The 22,503-nt window shown below is 43.7% G+C and overlaps 1 protein-coding gene across 3 annotated transcripts in view; it reads right to left on the bottom strand.

Annotated features, from left to right (window-relative positions):
* Positions 1 to 22,503, bottom strand: part of LOC147026839 (WD repeat and FYVE domain-containing protein 3-like) — a 188,925-nt gene that overhangs the window by 73,829 nt on the left and 92,593 nt on the right. For 2 of the 3 annotated variants that reach the window (XM_085882671.1, XM_085882672.1), the window contains exons 7-20: positions 20,086 to 20,272; positions 19,114 to 19,280; positions 18,367 to 18,846; positions 18,018 to 18,128; positions 13,993 to 14,186; positions 13,333 to 13,823; positions 11,132 to 11,261; positions 10,038 to 10,252; positions 9,710 to 9,822; positions 9,370 to 9,568; positions 9,085 to 9,170; positions 8,587 to 8,829; positions 8,343 to 8,497; positions 4,428 to 4,653 (exon numbers count right to left, since the gene is read on the bottom strand). In XM_085882671.1, coding sequence (XP_085738797.1) covers positions 4,428 to 4,653; positions 8,343 to 8,497; positions 8,587 to 8,829; positions 9,085 to 9,170; positions 9,370 to 9,568; positions 9,710 to 9,822; positions 10,038 to 10,252; positions 11,132 to 11,261; positions 13,333 to 13,823; positions 13,993 to 14,186; positions 18,018 to 18,128; positions 18,367 to 18,846; positions 19,114 to 19,280; positions 20,086 to 20,272 — 2,997 coding nt within the window. Of the gene's footprint in view, positions 1 to 4,427; positions 4,654 to 8,342; positions 8,498 to 8,586; positions 8,830 to 9,084; positions 9,171 to 9,369; positions 9,569 to 9,709; positions 9,823 to 10,037; positions 10,253 to 11,131; positions 11,262 to 13,332; positions 13,824 to 13,992; positions 14,187 to 18,017; positions 18,129 to 18,366; positions 18,847 to 19,113; positions 19,281 to 20,085; positions 20,273 to 20,392; positions 20,517 to 22,503 lie in introns of those variants that run through there. The other variant, XM_085882673.1, reaches the window with a different exon arrangement.

Here is a 22,503-nt window from a genome sequence, read left to right as displayed (position 1 = left end):
GTAGTTTAATTACTGGGGAACAGGCCCTTGGTACGCCTTGTCCGAACCGGATCACTCTACCGGACCGGATGCAGCTGAGCGACACTACCAAGGACGTACCGGCTAAAAGGAACGTATCATTTGGAATAAAGTCCCGGCTAAGCTAGGATTTGGACCATGCTGGATCAATGAAAGAAACCACAAAGACGAGCTGGGAACATTCCTAATAATAATTTATTTACAATGGGCGAGGAAAGGTATGTGGTATGATAAGGATTTATTGGCGTGTGTTGTGCAGAGATGAGGGAGAGAGGTGTGGTGGAGCAAATAAACAGGCAACTTACAAAAGGAGACACAGAGCAGACTTAATGCAAAATTAATAACAAGAAGAAGCGAATACTTTGATATCGCGCGGCTGGGGGCAGTAAAAGTTGAGCTTAAGAATGATGAAACAATTTTGCAGTTATAAAATTTAAATGCAGACACGGTGAATTAGCATGCATGATGGGAAGAGTTGTGACGTTGGACAAATTTATATTTATAGCCCTCAGATCAAAGGGACGTATGCGGCCATAAGTGTGACAGAAGACACAGGACAGAATAGCCAATTATATAACAGCGCGATGTCGCCGCGCCATAATAATAACAATAACAATAACAATCTTCTGCACTCTAACTTAAGCAGACAGGCACCAGGACACACACACACACACACACACACACACACACACACACACACACACACACACACACACACACGCACGCACGCACGCACGCACGCACGCACGCACGCACGCACGCACGCACGCGCACACGCACACGCACACGCACACGCACAAACAGACACAGAAAACCCAATGAAGAGGAAGTTTTGCAACAGGAAGGGAGGGGAGTTTAGGCTACGTTCTTTGTACATTTGTGCTTGATAGCACGACGCACCACCAATACGTTTCAGGGGGGGATGCTCCGTAGTGCGGTACCCGACAGTGGGTGTGTCGTCTCTGGCTTGAGCCGCACGTGTGGAGACTGTGTTCGGAAAGGAGGAGCTTGAGTCGAGAAGGGCGGAGTCAAGAGTGCGAGGGTGGAGTGGTAGGCGGGACCAGGTTGGCGGGTGGGGTCGACATCATGTGGGCGGAGATGAGGAGGCGGAGTCCAGACAACAGGAGGCGGGTCGTGGCGATGTCGACGAGGTGAGGCAATAGCAGGAGAGAGGCAGAGAAAGAGAAAAGAGAGCAAGAGAAAGAGGCGGAGGCACTGCTCCGGCCTTTATAGGACTTGCAGCTCGGGGGGAGGGGCCACCCTGAATCGGGCGCTCCGATTGGCCCCGACCCCTCACATGGCCCGCCAACTTTGGCCGGAAACCGCCTCACTTCGTTTCCAACAAGGCCATCCCAGACAGCGGGAATATACCGCTCCGACCCCACGAGATGACATGAAACGCCCACACCGAAATTGACACGCAAATCGTCCTGCAAAAACCCCCGGGCCATGCCCGGGCGACCGGTCGAGGGTACCGCATGCCCGCTCGGGCGTTCGACCAGCGTCGATCAACGCGCGCCAACGTGGCCCACACTGTACATTCCCCGGCTCAATCACAGCTTCGCTGGCCGTAGAGATGAGAAGACATTCACCATCCGTGGAGAATCTGCTGCTGCCAGCGAGGGCCGAAGGTACATCATTATGGATAAATTCATGCATGTTTCGCGAGCGGCATACGTGTCTGCTTTCAAGCACATTCCATACAGTGCGCGCAGTTCGGCCATTACGCACGTGGCCAGCACTCGCATTCACACGACTACGCTAGTGTGTGCGCGGGGCGAACACCAATATGTGTCAGATATCGAGGTTAAAAAGGAACAAGCCGCTTCTACTCCGCACAATCGTATCCCACCCAACATGGCGTGGAGTCGTCTTTATCGGCCTCCGTACGCGTTTTGTGCAGCATGGGCGTCGTGCTGGCTGTGTTTCCTGTGTTGTGAAAAACACCATTCGTGCAGCCTCTTAAGAGGTATTCATTCGTATGCCTTTTTAATGCAACCGGAAATCCTCCCGAGACCATCGGAAGCCCGAGTCGATAATCCCGCACTGCCAAGCGCACTACATGACTCGCCGCATATGCCGGGCCCAGGGTTCGCCCGGGAACGAGGATCTCTGTGCAGCAGTTTCCTCACAGCGGCGCCGCATGCGCTGGCCTCCATGAGGCCCCACCTTACAGTGAAGGCACACGTGGCTGATTTACCTCATGAATAATCAGACAAAAAGAAGAGTTGGGACGAAATGAAGGACAAAATGATTTAAGCAACCCTAGCTATTCGATCATCGCAACGCACTCCCTTTGCTTTCCCGCTAAACAAAAGGAAAGGGACTATCTACACGTATAATAATGGAATAACTGTCTTGGGACACCTATCTGTTGTATGCATGCGGTTCCGAGAACCACAAGAATATATTTACAATGACTTTGCCCTTTTGACCCAATTTTTTTTTGTCTATATTCTCATAATTTGACTGCAAAAGCTCAAATGACAATAAACATACAGCTTGGTTCCTGCTGCAGAGGTGTGGGCTAATCAACTAGAATTAATTGCAGAAATATCTTTATGCCTCCGCTGACGAAGTCACCGGTAGCATTATGTTTTTGGGTTGTCTGTCCATCTGTACATTCGTCCGTCCGTCCATGATAATTTTCTCTGTTTTCTCTGCAATCCGATTGACAAAATTTTCATCATAGGTGTGACGATTCATGCAGAATGTTGTTATGATCATGACGTCATCAGTCACGTGGTGTAGTAGACACGTTGGAAAAAAGGAAAAACTTTGGACCTCGATCTTTGAACCCACTCCATGGAAAAAAATTAAACTTGGCACAAGTGATGTACTCCCCATGGCAAACAAGGGTGATTTTTTGATGATATCATAGGTGGCTTCATTATGACGTCATAATTGCATACGTTGAACACTTTTTCCGATCAGTTTGATCATTTTTGAGGGTCATCCAGGGCTAAATTGAATATGGGGAGGGGGGTGGCGGGAGAAAAGTTGATGGCATCATCGGTCAAGTGGTTCGGCAGCAATATTGTTTTTAACATACAAACCTTCAAAAATCATCTTCTCCGAAATGGCTGAACAGATCGAGGTGAAACTTTAAAGGTATGATCGGCTATCCATGAGGAACAGAGAGTTGTCCAACTATGATGTCATAGGTCACATTGTTTGGCAGCCATATTGGATTGAATGAAAATCTTTGAAAAATGATTTATCTTGAACCGATTCATCAATCGACATGAAATGTAGCAATTATGATCTAGTCGTCATGGGGAATATATGTTTTAAATTTCAACCTGATCGGATGCAAGGTCGAGCAGCCAGAATTATTTAATATTTTGAATCTGGGTTCGGAGATTTCAATCAAACTTGGTGCAAGTATGTATAATGATGTAGCAATGTGGGCGGAGACATATCTGGCGCAGTCATGACGTCGAAGAGTGCCATTCGAGTTAACCTCCGCCATCGAAGATGGACGGAGGTTACTGTTTTCACCCCTGTCTGTTTGTTTGTTTGTTTGTTTGTTTGTTTGTGAACATTATTACGGAAAAACTCCTGGACGGATTTCGATGAAACTTGGATTAGGTATGGTCCATGGATCATGCCATTAGATTTTGGACTTGGTCCAACGTCCAATGTGGCCGCTATGGCGGCCATTTTGAAAAAAATTTGAATTTTTGTTTTTGCATTTCTACACGTTTTCCAACCAAAAACCAAGTGATTTCCAACCAAAAATAAATAAATTTGTTGGAGAAAAAAAAAATTCGCAACTTTTTTTCAAAAAAAATTGAATTTGTTTTTGCATTTCTACATGTTTTAAGTGATTTCCAACCAAAAAAAAATGTTAGAGAAAAAAACAACAAATTTTGCACCTTTTTTTTCAAAACAATTTCGATTTTCTTTTTTTTTGGCATTTCTACATGCGCATCGATCTAGTTTAGTTTATTCAATCGTGGTTCAGTAGAGTCTGATCCGTTCTAACCTACAATGAATAGGACATTGGGTTCACTTAAGTGATCCAGCACTATTGGCGGCGGAGGTTTTGCACTCTACCGAGTGCTCCCCCTCTAGTTTAAATATGATTTAGATGTTTTTGCTTAAATTCTTGCAGGCCCTCAAACCATAAACCCTCTGAACCTTCTCCACCATCAGATAGCATATGCTAACCACCACCTAATTACGGAGCATCTCGAATTGTAATAAGTTACAGCAACCCAGAAACCATTTATGACAACCATTATATACAATACAAACAACTATGTACAAACAACAACAACTATACAATACAAAACAACAACATCAGTGCAATCTACATTGTGTGGTTCACTTTAAGAAAATGATAATCAAAATATGCAAACCAATAAAAAGGAGTCAGCATTTTACCAACCTATTGATGAACTTACCTTGTGGGGAAACCGCCTGGAAGCTGCCCATATAGTGTAGGCCAAGGCTGTACATCGTACTAATCGAATGTGATGGCAGCGGTTCCTCAATGAGATGAGCAGCAGCGAAGCGCCACATCAAAGTTGCAGTGTGCCGCCTCACTGGTGGTGTGCCAATGTAACAGCACACAGATGCAGGAGGAGCTGATGAGCCCACACTGGCTGGTGGTGTTGTGATGTAAGGAACCTATAAATGACAAAAGTGGTGGAGTTCCAACCACTTTTATTCACCGCTCAATTGGTAAAAACAGAAATGTGTTCGCTGGTGATGGGGGTATAATTTGTTGCGATCTTTTGTTCATGACAGCACACACAGGTACAATAACCACCTCACCCGGTTCTTCCATTACTTTACCAATCCCAAAAAGCTCGCAAACCCTTCCAAATTGGTGAATAAAACCGTATTTACAAAAGAATGATAACAAGCAATACAATTACGCTCATTTGAAGGGATGAAATGATGACCTCGAGGTATGCACACTTGCCTCTAAACTGTCTAGCCTGGGTTCAAATCATGACACAGCTATAAACTGTCATCCTGGTGTTTCAGAGACACCAATGTGTGTGCGCCTTCCCTCAGATGGACATTAAACTGGCTTCCCATCTGCCAGCAACCGTTGGTGGACGTCAAAGATAACATGGTGTCCTTCGCGAAGAGTCGGCGAGCTATCGTCAGCACCATGAACAAATTTCAAATTCCTGCCCGAATTTTTGCATCAGCGGCACAGGTGACATTGCATCATCCTCAGCCAATGACACTACCCTGCAGCCTTGTGCTGCTTACAAACGAAGAACAACGCTCATTCTCGGAAATTTTTTGGTTTTGGTTTATTGCAAGCCAGCAAGCCAGCAAGCCAGCGAGTCAGCAAGTCAGCTTTGGTTTTGGTATATTGCAGCAACAGGTAGGAAGTTTCATTTCATTCAAAAGCTGGATCAGAACAGCGAAATGCAAACTAGTGCTGTGCAATAAATGCTGCACATCACAATAACAGCTCTTGTCATTAGCCACGGCTGTTCATTAACGGATATACGCAAATTACCAGTTCGTAATGCAAGATTTCCTCCTTGTCTGATCTGTACTATCCATTGTGCCTTGGACTGGGCTCGGAACTTATTGCAATGCAGAAACACCAAGTCCATCTTCCACTCGAACGACGCGAGGGGTAGGCTCAGTTTAGAATTACAAATAAGATGGTCTTATCACAAATTCATATTTAAGTGGTTGAAGCATATGAGGCTGGATAATTACCCAGGAAAAAATAGCATTCCTTTCCTGTTGTAATTCTTTGCAGACTACTGTTGTAGGACCTGTTTCCAACTATAGTATATGAGAGTATTGCTCTCATATACTAAAGTTATAACTGTAGCATTTTTGCCTGGGGATGCAATGCTCACCTTGTAGCATTCTAAATCAGAGACAAGCTGTATAGTACCTGTACCTCCTCATTATTTCAGAATTTCCCCTTTCTACATCAAATCAAATACATCATGATCAAGTAATGTGTTTATTTTATCATTTGGGTCAACTTCATTTGAAGGCACCAAACAGAATTTAAGTGAGTGTGTCTATTAAAGGAAAGTCCAAAAAAGCTGTTGAGAAATTATAATTTGTACTTTGTTACCTTGTAATCACAAGGAACATTCTGCAAAATTACCAACTGTCTCCCGTGATGAGGCAGAAGCATAATGTCCATTGCTCTCATACCACAGAGAGCTCCATGTACAGTCATGGCCAAAAATATTGGCACCCTTGCACTTTTTTCAAATAATGAACGGTTTCTTCCAGAAAATTGTTTAATTTAAACATCTTTTGGTATCCACATATGTATTTCTTTGGTTTACAGTGGAACAAAACAAAAAAAAGCTGAAAAAATACTAAATCAAAGCTTATTCCACACAGAAATCATAAAATGACATGGACAATATTATTGGCACCTTTTAGAAGTTGTTGGAAATAATTAGATTGCAAGCAGGTGATTCTCCTTTACTTTGAAATTGAACTCACCTGTGGTGTGTTGCAGGTGCCTGCAATATAAAAATCACTCATTCAACCAGTTTAAACAGAGAAAAGGAGTCATTCTGCTGTTTTGGGTCACTGTGTGCACCACAATGAGCATGGAGGAAAGAAAGAAAACCAAAAAATTGTGTGAGGAGGTCAGACACAAGATTGTAGCCAAGTGTGGACAATCTCAAGGCTGCAAGTCCATCTCTAGAGATCTTGATGTTCCTGTATCCACCGTACGCAACGTTATCAGGAAGTTTAAGGCCCATGGCACAGCAGCCAACTTTGCTGGAAGTGGCTGCAAGAGAAAACTTGATCGAAAATTGCAGCGAAGGATTGTTCAAATTATGGAAAAAAAAACACCATGATCAACTGCCAAACAGATTCAAGCTGACCTTCCGAAACAAGGTACGACAGTTTCAACTCGCACCATCCATCGCTATCTCAATGAAAGGGGGGTTCTATGGGAGGAGACTCAGGAGGACCCCACTTCTAAGAGTGAGAAAGACATAAGAAAGCCCAACTTGAGTTTGCCAAAACACACCTGAACAAGCCAAAATCTTTCTGGGAGAATGTGCTGTGGACAGATGAGACCAAATTAGAGCTTTTTGGTAAAGCACATAATCTCTTTTTACAGAAAGCAAAATGAAGCCTTCAAAGAAAAGAACACCTTCCCTACAGTCAAACATGGAGGAGGTTCAGTGATGTTTTGGAGTTGCTGTGCTGCCTCTGGCACTGGGTGCCTTGAATGTGTGCATGGCATCATGAAATCAGGAGATAACCAAGGAATTTTGGAGCGCAAGGTTCAACCCAGTGTCAGAAAACCGGGTCTCTGTCGAAGCTCATGGGTCCTACAGCAGGATAATGACCCTAAACACACTTCAAAATGCACCCAGGAATGGTTCAAGAGAAAACGCTGGAATGTTTTGAAGTGGCCAGCAATGAGTCAAGATCTAAATCCCATTGAACACCTGTGGGGAGATCTGAAAACAGCAGTTGGGAGAAGACACCCTTCAAATCTGGAAGAATTGGAGCAGTTTGCACAAGAAGTGGGACAAACTACCAGTATAAAGTTGCAGGAAGCTCATTCATGACTTTTGGAAGTCCTTGACTGCAGTTATTTTGTCCAAAGGCTGCACTAGCAAATGTTAAGTCGAGGGTGTCCATAATTTTGTCAATGCCATTTCTTTTTATTTTCTGATTTCAAAGGACATATTAAGTTCTGAATCAAAAACATAGGTTCTGCAATATTAACTGTGAAATAAAGAATTGTGGAGACCAAATACTTTTGTCAATTTCAACTTAATTTAAGAGAAAATTGTGAGTTTTTAAAAACGTGCAAGGGTGCCAATATTTTTGGCCATGACTGTATGACCTGTTTTTTTCAGTGCCTCTCCGCTGCTTGAGCTCCCTCGGCTCTCTTAGGCCTACAACCATTCACAGCTGCTTCAGTGTGCATGTGTTCTTCCATTAATCGCCTTCTGGTGTAAATCCCAAAAATCTCGGCTTACCACACTCAACTCTCTTGTTCCTCTTTTCTCCCATTTATAGAACTGCTCTCCAGAGATGGTTCAAAAATTTTCCATCCAGGGCTTCAAGCAGGCGGTGCACCAACATCTTTTGTTATCCCCCCAATCCCCACCCATGATCTTTTCTGCACCATTAACCCAACATCATTCAAATAAACTTTCAGGTTACTGTATTTCCTGCCCTCCTCTGGTTATCCATTCATTCCCATGCTTTTTGTGTCAAACTATAGACCCACTGCCCATATGTTTCCTTTTCCCCCTATGTTACCTCGCACTTTCGTGAGCCCAAAATAACTTTTATGCACAATGATTTTTATCTGCGACATTCAACAACTGAGCTCATACCTTTGCAGTGCCCACAAGCACACTGTCAATGTAGAGGCTGGCAGAGCTCGCCTTGAGGACACCACGGTTCAACACCAGAACGAGGTGGTGCCACTGGCCCTCAAGACCAAGTTCCGGAGTGGGGAAGCAAACAGAGCCTTCATGTGGAGTCTCATCTGTCAGCAGAAAATTCAGATTAACAAATGATGAAGTTATTAAAAGGTTTGGTGGTACTGCTTCTCATCTCGACATGCCTTTTTAATACCTAGCTCATGCAGTGGTTGATCTTGTGTGCTCAGCATCACAGTATGATGGCGTGGAAGCAGCAGTAGAACTAGACAAACAAAGCCCTGACCCACAGATCCAGCAGTGGCCTTGCCCCTGTCCACGTCATGTCGGACTAGCGTGAGGAGACGGGCAGGATGGGGGTGCATCGGGGAGTCATGGCGCTCAACAGTGAACCATAATGAGTATGAGAGGCCCGATGGAGGGGGAAACACATGATCACCTGTGGGGACAATAATGTACGATGCGCATTGTAAAGTGTCTAGGTATCTCCTTTGTGAAATAAACTGCAGTTTATGAAAAGCCATAAACCGAAACATATCACTTCCTTACACATTGGCTTAAGGCTTTAGAACCCATCAATATTATTTACTGCATTCTTGCTGAATAATAACACAACACCATTGTTAAGCAGACTTCCAGCTGTTACAATACTCTTCTACAAGTGCCCTATGTGTCAACATCAGTGTCATCATACCAGTGCCCATTCCAGTGCCGTCCATGGGGGATGTTGCGGAGCTCGTCCCCATGTTATGGGGAGCAAGACTTGGCAGAAAAAGACACCTAAGGTGGAGAAATTCGTTATCACTTATACCTTCAAAAAAGTTAAAAAAAAAAAAAAAATTACGACTTTCAGAAAGAGATTCATCATGCATCGATAATTACTCTGAAGACTTGCAGAATCAGGTGCTGAAGAATAATACATCATCTCACGAGTCGTGTGCAGTGAGGAATGCAAAGAGGCATTGGGAACATTTCTCACCCAAAGCCTTCAATGGACATGTCGAACTCCACAAACGGGGGCGGTACAGCTGCAACACTGAGACGTGCATGCAGTGGTGTTGTTACCGATACGAGGAATTTTACACGGGTCAGTGGAACCTCAGACCCCTCAAGTGGAAGGAGAAGGTTACGACACAGGCGTGCAGAGGATGCGTTTGGCATCACAAGTTTCTGAGGCTCTGCAAACCAAGAAAAATATAAAACAGAGGTGTGAGCAACTTCTTACATACACCATATTGCAAAAATGCTGGTAGCATCAGCTATCCAGTTTCACACTCGTTTGTGAACAGCATCCAATGACAAGGTCAAAGGCATCTAACCGAGGGCGTTAACATCATGGCAGGCATCAGAGTACTTGTGAGTGCGATGTAGAACAAGATCACGAATCTCCCACGAGCCACAATTTAGGGGGTTTCCCAGGCGTAAAAAAGCTCTGAAAAAGAAAGATAAACAGGAAGACAAATATTTGGTATCACATGGTGTCTAGCCTCAGAAATGAGAAGAGTGGATAATCGGGTGACATTATACAAGCATTTTTGGAGGTTCAAGGGAAATGGATAGCAAAATCAACAACAGCAAAAGAGTAGAAAAGTATGAGGATAAAATAAATGAATAAGTAAATAAATAAATAAATAAACAACAACGAACCGCAGTACAGCTGGCTCAAGGCTGTGGCAGGCCAGCCGCTCAAAGAGCTGAAGCAGACCCATATGCATTGGGTGATCCTCATTGACCAACGCAATGTGGCCACACCGCAGAATACGTGCTGGAAGCCCCACCTCTCCGAGCACCTGCTGATTGCGTTCTGATTGGACCAGAGCCATTAGCTGATCCAGGACAGCAAGCTGCAGTGCTGTGGCATGCTGGGGGAATATCCACAATCTGCTTTGGTGTTGTAGTTACACAGAAACAAAGCTCCATTAACCGCAGTCTAAAATTCTTGCACATTTGCATGGATGCGATTGATCGTTTTATTTATTTCTTCACAGGGTTGAAGGTTTATGGAGAAAACGTCACAAAAATGAAGTGAACCACCAGACAAAGCAGAACTATTTCAGACAAACAGCCCTTCTGGAGGAAGCGACATAACTTGTCAGGGAACTCTGGGGACCAGCGATGAGATTTTGTGACGTCACATTTCTCTCTGCAGTTAGTGGGGAAATTAAGGAGAAATCTGCCCCTCTCTTTCCACCCCCATCATCAAAGGGATGCAAACCACAGGGTCTATCCATTCTCTATCCTCCAAGTGCTGAGCGTCAAGCAAGGAAGCAGCATATAGCACTTCTAACGTCTTTGGTATGACTCAGCCAGGGTCGGTATCAACCACTTGCCAAGACTCGGAGCGAATACACCAACCACAATGCCACCGAGTCTGGTGAAAAATCTAATAAATATAATCCCGAAAAACAAACACTTCTGCAAAAACAATGGAGTCTTGGAATAGAGTGGTTGTAATACTTTTTTTTTAATGTTGACGATTCAAGTGAAACTACTCTGAAACAGACCGGTTGCAGGTGTCATAAGGTTAAATGGGTGGAGGGTAGTTAATGAATTAAAAATGAACTCAGTTATTAAACCTTTGCAAATGAATAAAAGTGAAGTTAAAAAAGAAGGAAATTTGGCAATCTGTGGAAATCTGGCACACCTGTGTAATCGAGTAGTTTGTTGTGTCGAATAATGGAAGATAGTGTGTGTGTTTGTTCACAACTGTTAAAAAAAAAGTCTGCAGACTCCCTTCAAACCTGTGGTTTCTCAGTATTGATGACACAAGGTAGGAGTTCAACAATAGCAAGAACAGCTTCAGGGTGGGCAAGAAAAGGAACGTCCAGGCCTGGGGTGAACCCTGGCCAGCCAGGGTTTCGTGGGGGAAACCTGGAAATTGGGTCAAGAAAAAGGACCAAAGTGAGGTCGACAACAAGGTATGCAAGGTTATAAAGGCAGAGGTGAAAGCTTGTACTATGCTTCATAATAGTACGAGTCCCTTAAAAGGAACTTTGAAGCAGGAGGAGGCCATTAGGCCCATCAAAGCCTGCACTATTATTACCAACTGGTGGTTGTTTGTCTGTGTTCTGTCGTTTTTAAAGGCTGAGCATCAAGCAAGGAAGCAGCACAGACCTTTTTTTTTTTTAAGTCTTTGATATGGCTCGGTCAGGGTTCGGACTGCCGACCTCCCACACTCGGAGCGGATGCTCTAATCATTAACGGCACCTAGGTTGGCATAATCATAACCTATTGAATGGTATATTCTTAGTGTAAATAGAATAAAATATGATGGAGTATTTTCAAAACACACAAAGATAAGGTCGCATTGGCAAGAACAACAAAGTATTTGGACGAAACAACAAGAACGGTCAGCTGGTAGATTGGTCTAGATGTACACTCACATTTGAGTAGCTTGGGTTTGAATCTCGACCCAGCTACAAACTGTCATCCTGGTGTCTCACAGACAGGGCGAGACATCAATGTGTGTGCCGTCCCTCGCATGGACGTTAAACTGGGTGTCCCATCTGCCAGCATCAGTTAGTGGACGTTAAAGATCCCACGGTGTCCTTTGCGAAGAGTTGGCGAGCTATCACCGGCACCCTGAACAAATTACAAATTCCTGCCCTAAACTACAGAGGGATTTGCATTAGCGGATCCTCAGGATGGGAGTGATGATAAGGTTCATCAGCTGTTCAGTTGTCCAACATTTAGCATGTACAGAGTGCCACGAGTATTAAAATGATAACGTGAAAGATTGTATTTCCCTGCAATAAGAAAATTAGGGACATAAATCAAGACATGTGAAACTAGAACGGCACTCTTTGACGTCGAGAGATTTGCCTCCGCCCACATTAGTATTAGTATATAATTATAATACTTGTATCACATTTGATTTAAATCCCTGAACCCAGATTCAAAACATTAAATAATTCTGGCTGCAAGACCATGTGTTTGATAAGGTTGATATTCAAAACATACTCTATATGACTACTAAATCATAATTGTGATGTTTTACATTGATTGATGAAACGGTTCAAGACAAATTTTTTTTTTTAAAGATCTTTGTTCAATCCAATATGGCTGCCAGACCAGCTAGGTTCACTTATTTGTGAACACACTGGTATCCCAAAGGCTCGGGGAATATGTGGGTGAAGTTTCCCCTCGATCTGCCAAGAAGTTCTGGAGAAGAAGACTTTTAAAGGTTTATTCTTGAAAAAAACAAAAAAACCCATAGCTGCCAAACCATGTGACCAGTGACATCATAGGTGGAGAACTTTTTGTTCTTCATGGATAAGTGATGATACCTGTAAAGTTTCGCCTGGATCTGTTCAGCTGTTTCAGCGAAGAGTTTTGAAGATTTACATGTTAAAAAACATGGCTGCTGAACTACGTTACCAATGACGCCAATTTGTTCCCCCATACAATTTAGCCAAAGATGAACCACAAAAATTTTCAGACTGATCAGATGAAGCGTTCGACGTATGTAATGACATCATAAGGAAGCCACCTATGACATCATCAAAAAAAAAATCACACTTATTTCCCATGGGGAGTACTTGAGATGTACCAAGTTAAAATTTTTCCCATGGAGCGGTTTCGGAAATAGAGAAGTCCAAGGTTTTTCCATTTTTCCAATTTGGCTGCCACATCAGGTGACCTATGATGCCGTGATTATCATTAAAACATTCCACATGAGTAGTCGCACATATGGTGAAAAATTTGTGTCAATCGGATAAGCGGTTGCAGAGTAAAGAGAGAAAACTAGCATGGATGGGCGGACGGACAACCAGAAAACATAATGCCTCCGGTGACTGTCAGCAGAGGCATAAAAACACCTCTAATTACAAAGCAATCTACTTAGCTGAAAGCATCAAGCGAAGTTCAAATTCTTCCGAAAAATGTTCTTAAGCAAAAGGGAAAAAAACAAAATATATAAAAGACGTCACATTCTGAGATTGACCTGTCAAACACATCCGTTGCCATTTGGAACATGAAGTAGAAGATGCTACAACAATGGTGAAGAGTCGGAGGAATGCTTTCCGCCACGTCCAGGTCTGCTACTCGACTGTGCAGGGCGTCAATGAAACAATCCACAAACCGCTGGTCGGGTGGGAGGCTCGAGTCCTCACACAAAGTTTTGCCTGGTCCATTAGCACTGCAAAAGCATCCAAGAAGACGCAAAGCCTCTGCCAGCTTATCGTAGCGCACTTCATTGGCAAAATGGTGGGAATTGGCCGGCTCATGACGCATGGCTGCGGTTATTATGCGCACAGAGGCCTGGGCAAGGTCCAGGGCTGCACTGGGGTTTTCATTACCACATTCAGTGAGCCCGTCGGGGCATGCTAGCGTGCCTTCCGCAGACACCAAGAGTGCCAAAACATGAACAAAACCGCCAGCACGGCGGAACGAGCGTCGACAACGATGACTCTCCAGAAGGACAGAAACAATTGCCTGAGATAAAATAAAAGAAAGAAAAAAAAGGTCACATGAGTGGGACATAGATACAATGATTGGAAAAACAAAATTCCCCCAAAATAATTCAATGCAACTGACTGGCATAGTATCTCACTGGCATACGACCTCTTCCAGGATGCAACCGCATTGCATGAAAACAGCCTACCGTAAGGATGTCAGCACACTGGCAGAGTGCATGACGAGGCAAGGCATTGGCGAGGGCAAGCAGAGCAATCATTTCATCCTCGCCCAAAGCAGACAGTAGCAACTGCTGTGCAACCGCCAGTGCATGTGTGCGGCAATGCGAGTCTTCCAGGAGAGCATGCAAACCACGTGGCCCTCCACACTCCCGGAATACATCTTTGCAAGTGAAGAAAAAGTGGTCAGGAAGAGAGTCAAAATACAGCAATGCAAGTGGGGAAAAAACTGAAATAAATACCAAAGAAATAAAAAGAATGCACCTTGACAATCTTTTTAAATGATAGGAAGGTGCCTGTCTGTGTCTCATTGGGTTTTCTATCTTCTGTCTCACCACTTCAAGCATATTCACCAAAATTCTGTACAATTAATGTCCGCCAATTCCGATTAAGCCAGTGATCTTCACTATTTTTGGAGGGGAGGGGGCACTTTTGCTGATAAAGCTTCAGTGTGAGAGCCACCACACCGCCTGCAGGATTCCGTAATGGCTACTATTCGGCCCCGCCCCCACATACTCTTATTTGTTGTTGTTAACTGGGCTGGAAGCATCATTGTTTGTATACTGCAACCATATCCTGATGTAGTTATGTTACTTTTCTGCTTCGCGTTGGAACACTCATTTGAAACCGTCGAGTCAATTTAATAGCATTTAAGGCGGATTATGATTGAGCGTTTTCACATTTGTGCATCATCAGCCGCACTTTAGGCCACCAGGAGCCGCCAGCGGCTCTCGGGCCGTGCAGTGAAGAACAGTGGATTCAGCAAACTAAATTGACTAACAACTCGTCCATTTAATCCATCCATCTCAGTCAAAAGTTGTACTTCTCTCACAGCAATTGTCATGTTGGATGACTTCATGGAATTCTGGTTATGGTGCCATTCTGTCAACAGGATTGCTGCTGTTGTTCGAAGACCCTCCCATTCTATCAAACCCCATACCATCGCCTCACCAGTCCTTTAAGGGTATATTCGTTTGGTGAGCGGTGCTTCCAGCACGATTCCATCACAGGATTGTTGTTGCTCCATGGTCCTACTACACCAAGTAGTATCCAATTACCTGTCCATCCTCGATTGCTATATCTGCTCGTCTCATATAAAGTAGCATTTTTGTGTTTATTTCTTGTCTTGTAGCACAGCAGCTATGGTTGACATTGTTTTCCTTCTTGGATGTCATTTGTGAGCCAGTGAAGTTATATTAACAATCCTCCTTCGACTAACTCTGTTTCCAGATGTCGAGAATCAAAATTCTTAAAACGTGCCTTCAGTCAGAAAACAACTCAAAACCTTTGGCATGCCAGTCTTCAGGAACTGTAGCCATGACACCCTGCTCTTTGTAGCAAGAACATACTTTATATGCAAGCCTGGTTATTGTGAAAGTCTTGTTACAGGTTGGCAAATGGTGCTTGCTTCATTCTTAATGGAAACCAGACTGACTCTTTTCTTGACTTTACCAAAAGACATTCCTCAATGGATCACAGGTGGTGAAGGCAACAAAAAAAAATTGAAGGCACTCTTCAACGTCACGAGGTTGCCAGATATGCCTCCACCCACATTATAACATCATTAAATATACTTGTACCAAGTTTGATTTAAATCCTTGAACCCAGATACAAAATATTAAATAATTCTGGCTGCAAGACCATGTGTCCAATCAGGTTGAAAGAAAAAAGAAAAAACAAATATTCCCCATGATTACTGGATTATAATTGTGAAGTTTCACGTCGATTGATGAAACGGTTCAAGAGAAAGAATTTTTTTTAATTTCCGTTCATTACAATATCGCTGCCAGACCATGTGACCTAATTATTCGTGAACACCCTGGTATCCCCAAGGCGTGGGGAACATGGGGGTGGTTTCCCCTCGATCGATCTTAAATTTTTTCCATTGTGCAGTTTCAGAGATAGAGGTCCAAAGTTTTTGCTTTTTTCCAACGTGGCTGCCCCACACGACCTATGATATCATAATTATCATGAAAACATTCTACACGAGTCGTCACACCTAGAGTGAAAAATTCGTGTCAATCGGGTTGGACAAGCGGTTGCAGAGAAAACAGAGAAAATTAACATGGACGGACGGACGAACGGACAACCCGCAAACATAATGCATCTGGCGACTTTGTCAGTGGAGGCATAAAAACCTGATCCAAGAAATTCTTAAAACTATGCTGAGAGATCAGGAAGGTTGTTCCTCTACCTCTTAAGCAACTCCATGTCTCAACTATGCATAAAGCGATTGGGAGTTTTCTCCTGAAGCAGGATTGAAGTTCCAATTTTCAAGTATGAATCCAAAAAAGACCCAAATCCATTGGGACTAGACTCTGTCCAGAGCATCGGTGCTGCCGAAGCAGTCTCCTGGGCTATTGGGCACAATCCTGGATGGGTCGCCACTCCGACGCAGGATACTCGAATGGCTCAATCATCCCAGCAAGCTGGTAATCATTTTGCTGACCTCGGAAGGATGACAGGCAGAGTCAACCCCACCTGGTATTAATTCAATGGGAAAACGAGATTTTTAACTCGGGACCTTAGGATCCCAATCCCACCATCCCATTCATTAAGCCAAGACCAGGCATAAGGTCGAATGAGCCAATCTAATGCTGTTGTCTGGGCTACTCTTGCCCCTTATCTGACAAGAAGCATTCGGTTCTCATATCAACATGTACATTATGGGTGTGAGAGACCAGGCTTGCTGCAAACTGGTTCGAGAACAACCAAAGTGGAAATACAGATCCCTGATTAAAGAGTTTGTTATCAGGTACTTGGGATGAGAGAAACTCACTCCGTCCATGACTTATTCTGATTATTGGAAGCAGACAGACCCTTGCTCCGATTTCCCTGCAAGTTTTTCTGCCCAACTGCTCGTTCCACCTCATCTCATGGATGGGATACATGCGCCTGGTTTCTTTCAGAAAATGGCCAACTCAATCATTGGTGGAAGTTAAAACAAATAAACAGAAATTCCTCATTTACAGCACAATAGGATCCCACAACATTGGGATAGTGTCGATAAACTACTCTACTGAAAGTGCCATGTAAACTAAAGGATGAAGGAGAACAATAGTGGCAGCAAAATGAAACGATAGCTAAGTCGATGGTGTATCATTGCAAATCCCCACCCTTCCCACCCAAAAGAAAGTTGAAAGATGGCAAAAAAAATTCCACCATTTATGACCCAATAAATTTGGAGTAAAACATTTTTTTCCCTTGTTTTGACCTCTGTGATCCTGGTGTGACCTCCATCACTTGGGGTATGAACCTGTGAGTCAAATCCAAAAAATATTTACATATTTCATGCATCCCCAAATGTTGATTGCATATACAAAGTTTCATGTTCAAAAATATTTTAAAGATGTGCCCGGAATTGCAATTTCGGAATTTGAACTTTTGACCCAGCCCGAGGGGGTGGGGCCAAAAACGATACTGCTCTTACACCTTCTTGCCATGTAATGATCATAACTACCAAGTTAGTGAATTTCTGCCCAACCATTCAAGAGGAGATATCGTGACAGACGGACGGACGGATGGAGCCGATTACGAAATCCCCACGTTTTGTTTTCTTCAAAAAGTGTGGGGATGATGACAACTCCTTCACACAGTCAACCTGTTTCATTGTAGGAAAGTTTTGGGGTCGATTGTACATTCTTAATAACAAACTCTACAGCACAGGAAAGGTTAATTAAGACGTTTGTGCAGCTTTGGTGGAGTACAGGTATTGTTATTTTGTAGACAAAGTTGAGGCTTGTCGAATAGGTAGAAAAAGATTGCTGGTTTCATCTGAAAAAAAAAAAAACAATTATTGTTTGGAAAGTTTCAGCTGGCATGGGGAATGAACCCACGACCTTTGAGTTATTAGAACACGATGCTCTCGCCAACTGGACCAACTGGCAAGACTGAGATAACATATAGGGGACTTGGCCAAAGTTGCCAGAGAGTTTGCAGTTTTATGCAAAAGAAAAACCTCCACAAGGCAGTTTGGTTGCTCGATAGCACATACCAATGTTGGAGGCTGAGTTCTGAAGCAGCAGCATCAACAAATCCAACACAACTGCTGCAAATTCTTCTTCAGTCTCTTCTTCCCCTAACAGCAGTGTGGTATCATTTCTGGCTGTGACACAAACAGACAGGCCTTTTACTTTACAAGTCCCACTAGACGTGTGAAGCCTGAACAAGTGGATTTTGAGGTGCAGCTGCAGAATATGTTTTCGTGGAAACTGATCCACTGTATATACTTGCACAAAAAACAACTATGATGTAATACATTCTTAGGGAAGGAAAGCTAATTTTTCAACGTGTATCTTTGGAGGTGGAAGTGTGGAAGTGTGCATCTAAGACATGATGCTTACATAAGCCACGTTTTGGTCTATCACGTCGTCTGACAGTGGCAGAATGCCAGTGAAGGCAACCTGTGAGTGCCTCCAGAAGTCCAGCTTCTCGGTAGGCCTCACGAAGATGGTTGGGTGCGTGACGGAGATAGCGTAGCAAAGACTCAGCCAAAGGGAGGCCTGCTGCTCCAGGACACGATCGAAAGATCGATGCTAGACCAGTAAGCTCCACTGGAGGAATGTAGTGCAAGCGCAGCACCAAGAAGTCCATGAGGTCAAGGTAGCGAGCACGTAGTGCAGCCGATCGAGGTGGGCCTAGGCTCGCAACTGAAGCCAAGCCAGTGGTATGTCCGGCCCGAGACAGGGAAAAATAATTGGCACGATCAGACAGGTGGATACTGGTAATGCCATCGAGTGCAGCCAGTGCCAGTGTTTCGTCGTGTGCACGAAGAAAAACGGCCTCCAATACTGTGTAGGCCTCTGCATTCCGAATACTCAGCCCTAGAAAAACAAACAAACATCAGATGTTGTAAATGGTCCAAGCAGTGGATCCGTTCTGGAACTTGATGTAAATATCTATATTAGGACGTGCAAGTACTCAAACATTTCACTTTAAAAATAAATGTTTATGCGTATTATAAACAAAACTCCATATTTAAAAAAAAGAAACTTTCCAGAAGAGTTACACACAGGATTTTTTATACAAGTGCTGAATGGAATGAAAAAAAAAAACAAAGAAAAGAAAAGGAAAACAAAATTTATAAACACCTTGACCAAGTGGTTGAGGCAAGCTAAACCCAGGAAGCAGGAAAGATGCTCCACCAGATGGCATCATCGGTAGTAGCTCTTTGGCACCGTATGGTGTCAGGGAAGCGATGACCGTGACCAGGTCCCACAAACAGCTGTATGCCTCTTTACCTCCCTCTGATTCCAGCCTGATAAAAGGTATTGGAAGAGGGTTGGAGAAAGGACCTTTCAACCCTTCCTTTCCCACGTTGTAGATATAGTTGACCAAAAAGTATTAAAAAAACCGATGAAACTAGGCTTGAAAACTTCCGCTTTCTGGCAGTGTCACTTTTTCTCCTCTGCTCTGCAAGACTTGCTTCCAAATCCAAGTACACTTCTGGATTTCTCTCTTGTTCACTTCTGTTCGTATAGATTGTTCATCGTATAATCTGCTCATTCCCATGTATTTTTATCCTGTACACTCCACCTCAACGGGTTAGGCCTGCCGATTGAACCCCTTCAATTGCACCCCTTGTTTTCCTCTGCAACCCCCTTTTCCTTTGCTCTCCCATTCTTCTTCCAAGCATTCCCCTGTTGTGTCCCTCAAATCCTTCTGGTAGTATTTCCCAGATTTAAATTTTGTTCTGTTCTGTGTTCAAGCTCTTCCACAAATCCAAACAAAAACCAAGAATCCTGCCATCAAATACAAAGCTGTAAAACCACATTATGCTTGGAAACTTCAATGAGAGTTAATACAATCCAAAGTAATAGTTAGATAGCGTAAACACTTGTGCAAGAACAAAGGAAGCAATGATGAACATGTGATGCCAAAAATGATTCTGCCATGAGAATGAATGAATGAATAAATAAATAACCCAAATAAAACAAAGTTGTCGACATGATAATGGCCAGTCCCATAGCATGCTTCACATAGTGTAAAACATATTCCATGGTACAAGATCAACAACTTCCGATTTGCACAAACAAAGAGGTATAAAGGATGAAAAATGGAACCTGAGCAAAAAGTTTGGGAGGTTGTCGTAACCACAGCAGGCTTGAAAATCTTCCAGGAGGATAGGCGAAGCCTCACTCGAATCACGTAGGAAGCACAGCAGACAAACAAGTGTTTCTGCCGCGTCGATCACGTATAGGTCGGGAGATCGCAGAGCAGAATGTGTACAGCGAGCTACCCACTGCTTGCCTGAATCATGAACACACATAGCAGTTAGAAACACACAGTGTTAAGGATTTAATACAGCGTACTGATATTCAAAAGGCTCTGACAGAAGCACATTAAAATGGCAACAAAACTTAAACTAACCTTCATCAGGATATCGTTGAAGAATATACACAAAACTTGCTTCAAATTGATTAGCAGGATGTCCAATTGGTCTAATTTCAATACGTGTCAAAGCCTCTAAATAGATCATCTTTGGGTTGGCCCGATTTTGTTGCCCTCTGAACCCATGCCTCGTGTCATGAGGATTCAAATCCTATCGAGCAAGTGTGTTTGTCTATTGTCCATTGTCTACTAATCTCCTTGTAATTCAGGTCAAAGTTCGCTGACATCTCCTAATGTATTTGTCCCACATGTTTTATGTACAAACAAGCTCCTGAGTGAGGCTCAGATCAACGTTTTAAAAAAACACACTAAAGCATTGAGCATGAAACTGTACCAAATGGTTATAAAAAAAAAAAATGAGGATTTGGCTTTGGTCATCGTTTACACCCTTTTTGCAATGCAAGTGAACCACAGCGTGACCCACTGAATCCTGCTACACACAGCAGGTGATAGTTTCTGTTAATTTATCGACTCCTAATTACAGTAAACCCTCGCCATTCATGGGGGCGACGTTCCTGGAAAAGCTGCAAATTGCAAAACCTCAAATATGGTATTTTTCAGTGTATAAACCACACTTTTTTATCGGCAAAAAAGGTAAAAGTTGTGCGTGTGATTAATACACGGGTATAGAAAAAAAAAACTTCAGTCTCAAAAACGATCAATGCTGAATTTCAATGATATTCCAAATTAACAGTGCTTTTGATGTGGTTTGGCCACACTGCCCTGCTGACCAAACTCTCTTCCCATGGTATCCAAGGCCATCTCCACTCATGGCTCACAGATTTCCTCTCCTGTCACAGTCAACGTGTGGCCCTAAATGGAGTTCCTTCATCCCCCCTTCTTGCCCAAACTGGAGTTCCTCAAGGCAGCATTCTGGGCCGTGTTCTTTTTCTGGTTTTCATCAACGATCTCTCCGATTCTCTGGAAAATCCTCTATCTCTTTGCTGATGACTCCACCCTCTGTCATACCATCTATCCTCCCTCAGACCGACAAGCAGCAGCTTCTTCGCTCACTGCAGATCTGGATAAAACCACAAACTGGTCCAACACGTGGAACATGTCTTTCAATCCGGACAAATCTCACACTCTCACGATGTCTCTCCAAAAGGACCGTTTGGAAAAACCCCCATCGACTTTCTCAACAATCCTCAGGAAGAAGTCCTTTCTTTCAAGCTTCTGAGTCTCACTATCTGTCATGATCTTTTCTGGGAAAGCCAAATTTCCAACATGGCATCCAAAACCAGTCGCCGACTGGAAATCCTCCATCGTGCAAAGTCCTTCCTCAGCCCACCTGAGCTCCTGACCACATACAAAGCTTTTGTCTGCAGCCTGATGGAGTACTGCTCTCCCTTCTGGGCTGGTGCTCCTGCCTCCCACCTTTCTCGGCTTCACGCTGTGGAAACCAAGGCATTTCGGATCATTGGCATTTCCCACGATGAGGCCGAGTCTTTGGGCCTCTTACTCTCTCACCGCAGGCAGGTCGGTGGTATTTTTATCTTATACCGTCTCCTCTCTAGTCTCGCCACCCCCCCCCACCAGCCCCGCTGTGTCTGCAATTTGACCTCACCACATTTCCGCAGGGCGCTCAAGGTCCCCAAACAACCCCCTTCTGGTAAAACTACCAAAATCACGAATCACTGTTCACCTTCACTCTTTCATTGCTCTTTTTCCCTGCCTTTGGAGTAAACTCTCTTCAATCCTATTTTTCCCTGCAGGCCTTCAAAACAGCTGTTCACCTCCACCTCTTATCGTCCCCCATCCAAATCCTCGATCTTTTCTTCCCCCATTAATCCACCCCAAACCCACCTCCTTCAAATTCCCTGCTTTCCTTCCTGAAAGTCCCTGTAATGTCCATCTTGTATTCCCCGTGTTCCCCACCCCATCCCTCTCCCTTCCACAGATTTCCTGGTATCTCTATTCCCCACTGTTTTGTCCTTCCCACTCCCACCCCTCTTGTCTCATGTCCCCCGTTCCGGTGCCTTAGCTCTCATACGAGCCTCAACAAGATATATAAAGAAAAAAAAAACACTTTTGTAGCAGTCGGAACTGCTGTTAAGCTCAATTCCGCCACTTAAATTTTGAAAATCGGT

Source organism: Eptatretus burgeri, chromosome 5 (genome assembly GCF_056783735.1).
Source record: "Eptatretus burgeri isolate ZD-2024b chromosome 5, Ebu_testis_v1, whole genome shotgun sequence".
Classification (NCBI taxonomy): domain Eukaryota; kingdom Metazoa; phylum Chordata; class Myxini; order Myxiniformes; family Myxinidae; genus Eptatretus; species Eptatretus burgeri.
This window is presented reverse-complemented; position numbering and strand designations above follow the sequence as displayed.